The following is a 10,264-nucleotide window of genomic DNA, read 5'->3' as shown; positions in this document are numbered from 1 at the left end:
ACCATTTTAAGCAGAAAGAACAAATGTTACAGGTAGGATACTTGAAATACAAAAAAATATTGCCAGATTTTTTTCACATTCCATTTAACTACAGAAACTGAAGTTTCTATATTACCACACCTTTTACAAGTAAAGGTTGTACTCTTTCTGGCAGAGCCCAAATAACATACTCAACAGACACACAGAAATTTAAGCCAACTTTCAGATCTTAAGTTCTGGTCATTTAAGAAGAGTTTCTGGTCATGTAGAAGGTACACGTTTGGCACTAATATTTCCAGGAGCTGGATGATGAGACGAACTCAGACTCTGGCAAGAGTCTTGGCGCTTCATCCTGTCCAGTTGATCTGTGGAAAGATTTTAATGTTCTAACTTCTAATCATTATCTCAGCCAAATGGCATGACAGTTGCCAAGAATAAGTAAAGTCTATGAAAAGTAAAACTTTGGAAAAAAAAGAAAGAACTTGAAAGTTTGGGCTATTATAGAACTTACAAGGCTGTTTATTTGGAAGCATATTATGTTGCTAGGTGACATAATGGAGTACAAGTTCTGGAACTGCCAGCTCCAGTATATAGTATGACCCATATTATTTTTTTAATTGGAAGAAAACTGCAATGGTAAAGGCAGACGATTAGTTGTGATGTTGTAACTATTAATTCAGAATGCAGTGGCTGACCTTTTTAAAATATGCAATTGCCAGATCCTGTAGCTCACACAGCCACATAATTATTTCAAGCCCAAAGGTTGCTTTGTATTCTGTGGTGCACTTTCCCAAATACTGGAGCTGAAACAAAGTTTGACACTTATCTCTGAGATTTAGCATCAATGTAAATGCTGAGAATTCTTCCAGTACAAGGTGATTTCCCAGGGAAGACAGAAAGGTCTTAACCATAGTAAATTCAAAGAAGAACAAAACTTTTCAGGCCTCCATCATATGATTCAATCTCTACACCAGTACATTATCTGGCATGGTTAGCTGTCACCTTCAGGCTCCATTTTCTGAGACTTTCTTAAAAGCTCTAAGAAATACAAATGCTGGAAACAGTTCTATTTGTTTGGTAATAACAGAAACACATCCCACAATTCCCGAACCTTTGTAATAATTCTTTACCTCTAACAACAGCCATCTTTTAAAAATCTTAGGAAAATTTTAAAAGCCAATTTAGTTCTTTAGCTAACTCAAGAGAGGTCTTTTGTTAATCAGCAACTCTGTAATTATGGATAAAAAAATAAAAAGCTTCTGTTCATATTCCTCTTCTATCTTTCTACCTTATTTTCTCTTAGAGTCTGGAAATCTACTGTTCCCATTCTTTTTTTTTTTTTTTTCTCTTTCTTTTTTTCCTTTAACATGTGAAGCTTCTTGTTTCTGGTAAGCACTGGACATGATGTGTGGAGTCACCACAGTGGGGACTCTAATCTAATCCTGGTTTTACATCAAAATTTAGTTATGTGATAGAATAGTAAATAGATTGAGACAGTTGTCTTAATCTCTCTTGGCTATTGAAAGTTTTGTGTGATTTTGTGGGGTTTTTGTTATTATTTTGTTACTTTTGTTCTTTTTCAGCTTCAAACAAAAAGAATTAGTTTAATTATTCCTTTAACTAGCTTTTAAATATGCGAAATAGTTTCTATCCTCATATGTACCTGGTACATACTACTTTAATTATTTATATAACTTTTCTGGAAAAAGAATGCTAGTTTAGAGAAAATGTAGCAGTCATATTAATACCTGCATTACTTCAGCAAATAAGATACTTCTGACACTTCTAGCTGAATGGATTCCAGATTGTAGCAGAACATGTTGTCATTAGTCCTCAGTCCTACATGCCTGCTTGATTTTGCAACTTATACCACATTTAATAGTTATCCATATCTATTCCTCTAATCCTTACAGTCATTCATCTTCTCCTAGATATTTTGATCCTTTTCAGCACATATGACTGTCAGTCACATCATCAGAATTTAATTAATATATGCTCCCATTTTTGTCACAGTTATTAATTAAAATATTACATAAGATCTGTGTCCTCAGAAAAGTCTGCTAATAATTTCCTTACAGCCCAAGAATAGCCTTTTTCTTGACAAACTATAATAGATCACCTTTAACTAGATTATCACCAATTTAATAATTCTTCCACTGATCTCCAGTCTTCTGCAGTCAACATACCATATACTACACTCAAGAGAAAAACCTAGGTAATAACGATGCAGCTTTCATTTTGCAGAAAGACCAGTAAACCTAGAGTGCTAATACTGAGCTGGGTGCCACTGGACTAACATGCCATTCTTGAAGGCAATATATTGTGGAGCACAACACAGCACTTTAGCATTTCTGCAAAGACAGCTGTGTAATAAAAAGGGTATTTCAGAAGACAATTGTGAGTTTTTTCTGTTATTTTTGTTTCTTCTTTTGCTGTATAAGTGACCATTCTGCAGGTGGCCCAGGATTCCTTCCCCCATTTCAGAAATTCGGACTCTGCTTTTAAACTGGAAGCAGCTTGAGTTTGAGATAGCTCACCGGCTTATCTGTGCAGGCCATATAATACTCAGAGTAGTCCCATGCAAAACCTGTGGATGACTCTTCACTGCGGCATTGGTTCAGGGTTTTACAGCTCATACTTCGTGTTGGAGGACACCTAAACCGTTTGCAGACCAGACTTTGTGTCAAGAGCAATATAGTCTCATTCACCCAACTCCATATTCCAGCTACTGAACACCAGCAGACACAAAATGGCTTTCCACTCAGCTAACTGCAGTGTTTCAGTGCCCACTGCCCAGCTAATTCACAATCCAGCTAAGATGTTAAGTAAAACAGTCGATTATTGTATTTGAAGTTTTCCAAGAATAATGTACCCTCCTGTTCCTGTTTCAATACAAAACCAAACCAACCAACACAGTTCCTGAACCTTCAATTAAAAGTCCCAAGTCTTTCAGAATTCTAGGGCTGAAATTATCTACTCTTCTCTGTCAAATCCCCATCTCCCAGCCTAAATTCATTGAATTCTCTAGGTTCTGCTTGCCTCTTGGCTGTAGATATTTCTCTCTCACACTTCCTTCCTGTTAGTCACTTCTGGCTCTGACATCACCTTCAGCATTCCCATCCCTACTGACAAGGGACAAAATTTTTTTGTAGTTTTGGAGCAACACTTAACAAATACTCACTATTTATTCCATTATCCTATTCCAATGTCCTGTTTTTCCTTCACTCTCTATTTAATCACCAAGTAATACTTTCCATTTGTTTGCATTTTTACCCTTTTGACTTTTGCACTCAATTGGGTTGGTGATTAGTCCATTTCATTCCCTGAAGGCTCACTACTTACGCCTCATATGCTTTCTGAGACAGTTATTTGTTCAGTTGGGGGAGAAAAACCCTTTCCCCTACTGTTTTTCTTATTTGGACTACAAGTTCAACATACTTTTACCTTATATGAGTTAAAGAAACTTCTATCCTCCCCCATAATCAAGTCCCTGATTTTCCGCTTAATTTAAATTAGTGGGCTTGTAATCGCTGTAATCTGATCTTTACCACTACATCTCACCAAAACTAAGGCCAAAATACTATTGTGTTGTTTCTGTAACTCTTTGGTAACCACTTCATAGAATAACAGGGTCCTACTATTACTTCTGTGTGTTTAGTTCTCGTAACAAGACAGCACCCTCTATTTCCCACCAGCAGTTTTTTCAGAACATTTTTTAGATTAAAAAAATGATGTCTTTATTGCATGTAATGTACATGTTTTCCCTCAATTTCCCTCCTGATGTTCTGGCTGGTTAGCAGACACTTCTCTTGACGCTAGTGACCTCACAGGGGTGATTCCAGCCAGAGGAGGAGGAGGGCCACATGGACACACAGGTAATGCACAATCGCACAGATCTGGTGGGGAATTACTGATGCGACAATGGAGTGATCCATACGTGATACAAACACGGCACCGCTTGGCTGGGCAGTGTTTACAACCTCCCTTTCCTCACAGCCATAGCTCTTCAGCCTGGGGGAACACAGCTGGTGGGAAATCACCCACCTGCGGCGGGATGGCAGCCACCGCTGGCAGGTGGAGCCCGTTTCTCCCTGCTCCTCCAAGCCCCATTAAACAACCCCTCAGGGCGTGATGGGAACCTGAGGGCACTCGGGAGGAGCCGAACCCGCCCCAGCGCGGTCCGCAGCAGTCTCCGCGGTGCACGTTGGGTAGCGTGCTGCCGTGGTTACCGTTGCTAGGCGGGCGGCGCAGCACGGTGGCGCTCGGCGGGCCGCGATGGTGAAGGAAACCATCCGGGTGTACGCCCGAGTGAAGCCGCTGGGCAGGCGGCAGCAGGCGGGGGTAGGACGGGGAAGACAGCTGCTGTGCTGCTGGGGGGGAAGCGGGGCGGCTGGGGCGAGTCGGAGGGCGCCCCTGGGGCTGCCTGAAGGCGGGAGGGAGCGCGCAGTGAGCGTGTCCCGTCTCATCCCGTCGCTAAAGGCACCGCTGGTCTGTGGGGTTTTTGTGGAGGCTGAGGGGTTTTTCATGTGGTCGGGTGCGGAGCGGAAAGCCACAGCCCCGGACTGTTCTCCGAAGCCTTAAAAAGTTAATAAAACCACTGAGTACAGGAGTTCAGACTTAACTACTGGGAAAGGGGGTGAGGAACTTCTTTCCTGCCTACTTGTTGCGGAAAGGCTCCAGAGTAAAAACAGTTTATGCTGGTCACTGAGTTTATGCAGTTCAACACTGTTCTGAACGTCGGAGGGGAACGTGTAGCTCCCAGTCTGTAGTGTCGTGGGAAGGAGTAATAACGGTGATCAAAGTGCTCCTCGGAAACATGCATTTAGGTCTCTTCATTGTCTTGCTGTTTTAAACTCTATTCATTCCGTTGTACTCTTCCCTAATATATTCTTACAAGTTTTTTGGAGGGGGTTGTTCTAAGGGTCTGTGCTTTGGTTTTTTTTTAATAACATCTCAGATACTGAAGTGGTTTAGTAAGTAAATTATGTCAAAGGGGAAATGGTTCTGTTTCAAATCTTACCGTAGTGCTTACATGGTAACAAACAGGATAATAATAGCTGAAGGAGGATCTGCTCAGGTATTAAGTGAATTTTTCATGACTCTTTTCTTCAGGAAGTTACAGGTGCTAAGCTTACATAAGTGTGATATGTAAGGTCTGTACTGTGCTATTGGTAAAACTGTTTTGCTAATTCATATCTGTGCCTATTAGATCTATTCAGTTGTTGATGATGAGAAATCTCTGTCCAGTCTGGAGGTTATTGTGCCACATGATTTAGCAGATGGGGTCATCAATAATAAAAGAGAGAGCTACAAGTTCAAGTAAGTAAAAGCCTTATCTTCATATCTTCTGCTTTCAGTGATTAATATCACTATGTGTAATGATACAGATCTACAGAACCAGGAAAAGCCCATTCTTAAAATTATGCTTTGGTATAGATAAATTGCAGCTCCCTTAACAAGAGGAATAATCCAGCATATTATACTCTTCACCTACTTGCTAGTATTTGATAAAGTTGGGGAGGTTTTGTCTATCCATTGCAAGTCATTATACATTTCTAAGTATCATCTCAAAGATTGCATCTTCATTTATCAGCTCGGCCATTTTTACAGCTTGTTTTGAATTTGTGTATGAGTGCAGGACAGTGTGTGTTCTCTTGTTACCTAATGAGTTGGCATAGGCTGGCTAAAGATGTCTTGATGCAAAACACTGTTTGGAAATTGTTTCAGACATAACCGAAACATGGTAAAGAAAAACAGAGATTGTTGAAAGAAACAAACCCCTGGTTGTAGAATGTAAATATTTTTAGAAACTAAATACCAGCAATATCAATAAAATGTTTGTTTGTTTTGGGTTTTTTTTGACAGAAAACTTGGAGGCAACACTTTTTTGATGATGAAGAAAGTTAGATGTATAACCACTTCTAGTAACAAGGTCGAGGTTGTCTTTTTCCAAGTTGAATATTTTTTATTCTATAATACCCAATTAAGTAAATTTGTTGCTCTATGCTGTTCAAACTGAGAGGCTCAGATAAACATCTGCATCTCAGACAGATACCATTTTATATCAGCTAAGGAAATCTATTCTACTTGGGAAGAGATGAGCTGCCCTCTCCAACTAGATTTGTATGCAAAACTAGCTTAGGTTGCAAGTGCCCGAGTGAGCTGTAATGAATCTTGGTATTTTTTTCTGACTTTATTAAAAACTCTATAGAGATGGAATTGAGGAAGGCTATGCCTTATTATCATTAAGACAAGGCAAAAATAATACTATGGAGAAAGCATTTCTTTTTCCTCTGTAAAACTCATGCTTTCATGAAGTCTGTCTATCCTGGTCACCTCAGACATTAGTCTCCTTTGCTCTTACTCTCATATATAGGGATCAAGTTCTATGTGAGTGTACAGTTACAGATAGGAGGGACAACACAGCAGGGCACAAGCAGTATGGGAGGTTTCTGGAGTATATGGATGGCAACTTCCTAACATGGTTAAAAAGCCGATGAGGGGAGAAGCTCTGCTGCATCTCATATTTGCAAACATGTAAGAACTGATCAGGGATATTAAACTGGGTGGTAGCCTTGGCTGCAGTGGCCGTGAGATACTGAAATTCAACATCTTGACAGAAGGGAGCAATGCAAAAAGTAGGATTATAACCCTGTACTTCAGCTCAGACTGAAGAGAGATAGGACTTTGGCCTGTTCAGGGACCTGCTTGAAAGAATTCCAGGAGACACAACCCTGGTGAGAAGTCCAAGAGCTGGCCGATTTTCAAGGATTGTCCCCTCCAATGGTCCATCCAAATGGATGGGAAATGATGCAAAGGCAGCAGGAGGCTTGCATGTATTAGGAAGCAGCTCCTGACTAAATGCAAACATAGAAAGGAAGTGTACAAGAGCTGGGAGCAGCATCACGTGACCAAGGAAGGCTGTGTGAAGAATGGATTTAGGAAAGCCAGATAGTTGTGCTGCCATTCAGAGGGAACTCAAGAAGCTGGAGAAATGGACCAATAGAATCTCATGAATTTCAACAAAGTGAAATGCCAAGTTCTGCTTCTGGTGAGAATAACCAAGACAGGCTCAGGGCTGACTGAGAGCAGGTTTGCAGAAAAGGACCTGGCATCCTGATAGACAAAAAGTTGAACATGAGTCAGCAATACACCATTTGTGGCAAAGGTGGCTGCATTAGGAAGAGCATTGCCAGCAGGTCAAGGGAGTTGATCTTTCCCTTCCGGTGAGATCACATCTGGAGTTGTGTGTCCAGTACTGGGCTCCAGCAAAGGGTCACAAAGATGACTAAGGTACTGAAGCACCTGCCATGTGAGGAGAGGCTGAGAGACCGGGGCTGTTTGTCCTGGAGAAGAGAAGGCTCAAGTGGATTTTATCAATGTGTGTAAACACCTGATGGGGTGAGGGGGAAGTAAAGAAAACTGAGCTAGATGCTTCTAAGTGCTACCCAATGACAGGACAAGAGTTAATGGGCACAAATTGAATTATAGGAAATATAAATATTTTTTTTTTTGCTGTGGGGTAGTCAAATACTGGAACAGATTGCCCACAGAACTTGTGAAGATACTCAAAAGCTGACTAGACAGACCCTTGCTGTACCTGCCTCTCCTTTGAGCACTGGAATTGGAGGAGACCATTGCTCCCAACCTCAAGTATTCTGTGATTCTAGAAGACAACTGCAGATATCTTATACAGGAACTGACAACACATAGGTCGAATTAAATGTATCCTTGTGACTTACAGTAACTGTGCAGCAGAATGAACGAAGTAGTTATGAAAAAATGTGAGCCTGGCCATACTGGTGGGATGCTGTATTTGGTTATAGTGTAATCTATTTATCCAGGTTTCAGTGCGGTGCCAGTTACAAACACTGATTCTCTTGATAGATTTAAAATACGGTTTATTTCTTTTCTAAGCCACATCATTTTATCAGAGGATTTGATTGTACAGATCTTTTCAAAGCAGCACTGTGTACAGCCTATTTATATACAATAGCACAACAGCACGCTGTGGTTAAGACTACAGGGAAAACATTGTACTAAGTTATGTAAGCCTAATGATGTAAACATTGAGTATTACAAACACAAACAAAAATGTATGAATCAAGTAGTGTTTTAAGATTCTAAGCAATTATTATTTGCTTAATATTTTCAGATTTCAGAAAATTTTTGATCAAGAGGCAAAACAAGATGTGGTTTTTGACAGCATTGCCAAACCAGTAGCAGAATGGTACGTTGTTGATCTTGTGAGTAATCGGGGTAACACAGGGTCAAAAATAGCTTTCATTGTATTACTTGAAGAGCTGGCAAGTGTTTGTCTCGATGCTGTAAAAGTGGATTGATGTTTTAACTTTCTAAATATTGACATACCTGAGTCTAGGAGATATGCAACAATCCCAAAAGAATTTTATGTATGGCAAGGTTCCATTTTTAACTCCTAAAATAGCATTGCTACTGTTGGCTTTTTTGTTGCATAGGCATAGAAATCCATGTCTAATTAGTTTTTTGTATATAATGTAAGCTCATCTCATTGCCTTAGAAAAGTATTACCTATGTAGTTCCATGAAGGGGTAAACCTAATGAAAATCTTAAACCTCTGTTTGGTTTTCATTAAGTTAGGGATGCTCATGAATTAATACCTATGGAGATAGCTTCAAATTTTCCCCTCATTATTTTTGTTTTAAAGTTTAAGGCACTGGTTTTGTTTTTCTCCTCAATAAAATAACCAAACAATGTTTGTATTTTAGAGTTTGCAAAGGCAAACATGTAAGACTGATGTAGAAACCCTCTTCATTGTGTGGAGTGAATGCCACTCTGAACCGGGTGGATTTTCCAATATGCCATTCTCTTTGCTCAGCTTATGCCTACATTGCTGATGTTAGTACTGGTTTTAGTGGGGGAGAAAATCCCATTCTGGAGGAAGCAGAATTTCTGCATAATGTTTCACCAAGCTTTCTGCTCAGAATTCTAATTTGTGAGTTGGGAAGTATTACTTTAGGTATCAACTTCTTTCTCATTCATTGTCTGACCCATCCGTTGGTTTAAGCTATGATTCTGCAAGTTATTTGTCAGCCTACTGCACTATTGCATGTTTTGCACTGTAGGAAAACAGACATCCTCAGCTGGACTCATAGTCTTTCTCAAATTATTATTTGGAAGTAAAAGTACACCTAGCTCTTTATAATTTCATTTTCTTGTCCTTTCCCTACCCTGCTGCTTCTTAAAAGTCCCACATAACACAGGAGGGTAAATCACAGTGAAAATGAAGAGCCAGTGAATTTGAAACTTTACTAAAATAAGTTAAATATTCTTTTTAAAAAAATTGTATTTTCTTCTTTCACCCAAAATGGATTTCTTTGCTTATCTGACTTTTTAACATATAGCTTCAAGTTAACTAATTTACTTAGCTTTAAATAATTCTGAGTTTAATGGTGACTGAAGAAAAAAATTATTGACTGTGTGTGGATAGAGAAGGATTAAATGTCTTATTGTTACATGCTATGGATTGAATTATCCTCAGGAAAAATTGAGAGTATCAAAGCTAACTAGCAACAGACTGACTTTTCCCACTCCCCCACTCCCCTTTGGAGTGTTTGGCTAGAAAATGAAGAGGTTTTCCAGTTGAATAATTCACTTATACAGTGCTCTAATAAACAGTAAGTGGTATTGTTTTCCTTTATTTCAGTGTTGGCTGATACAAGATTTTTATACATTGATTTGGTCCATTATGCAGATTTTAGCTTTGATTTTTAGATATTTTGAAGTACTTGCAAGTACTTAAATGCTATTAAAATCAATGGGTTTTAGGCATACGTTTATCTCCAAGTAGCTGAGTCTTTATCTTCAATGCTAAAATTAATTTGTAAGATCATCATTAACTGAATCATGACTGTTTTGACTGAGTGTTATAATGTGTTAAAGCTTGTATTATAATTGACATTTGTATTGTTACTGGTAACATTGAAGGATAATTTTGAGGAGTTTTTTATGGTAGAGTAGGCAATACCTGAAGTATGTTCCTGCTTCTTATCATTTTCCTTAATTTTTACCTTTTCTTAAGCAAAAACACTTATCTCAAAATGTCTTCACAGTCATTAGGTTCCTTGGCTAGTGGAGTCTGTGTATGGAGTTTATTTCACTCTATAGCTAATGACTCAGTTTGCCTTTCTGTTGTGGGACAGTAAGATTTGCCCTGTTACTCTGAAAGACCACAGTTTTCATAGCAAAACGTTCGTTATTTGTTTCTACGTTGTCATTCTCTTGCAGACAAAAACTGTTGAAAATG

The 10,264-nt window shown here is 39.1% G+C and overlaps 1 protein-coding gene across 4 annotated transcripts in view; it reads left to right on the top strand.

The window, feature by feature from the left end:
• Window positions 1-4,212: 4,212 nt before the first annotated feature.
• The window catches only part of KIF6 (kinesin family member 6), a 148,972-nt gene continuing 142,920 nt past the window's right edge, over window positions 4,213-10,264 (top strand). For all 4 annotated transcript variants that reach the window (XM_030500054.1, XM_030500053.1, XM_030500056.1 and 1 more), the window contains exons 1-3: window positions 4,213-4,320; window positions 5,189-5,298; window positions 8,135-8,209. In XM_030500054.1, the coding sequence (XP_030355914.1) occupies window positions 4,255-4,320; window positions 5,189-5,298; window positions 8,135-8,209 (251 nt within the window). In that variant the 5' untranslated portion in view covers window positions 4,213-4,254. The remainder of the gene's footprint in view (window positions 4,321-5,188; window positions 5,299-8,134; window positions 8,210-10,264) is intronic.

This window comes from Strigops habroptila, chromosome 10 (genome assembly GCF_004027225.2).
Source record: "Strigops habroptila isolate Jane chromosome 10, bStrHab1.2.pri, whole genome shotgun sequence".
Taxonomy (NCBI): Eukaryota; Metazoa; Chordata; class Aves; order Psittaciformes; family Psittacidae; genus Strigops; species Strigops habroptila.
The sequence above is the reverse complement of the archived record's forward strand: the minus strand, read 5'-3'. Positions and strand labels throughout refer to the sequence as shown.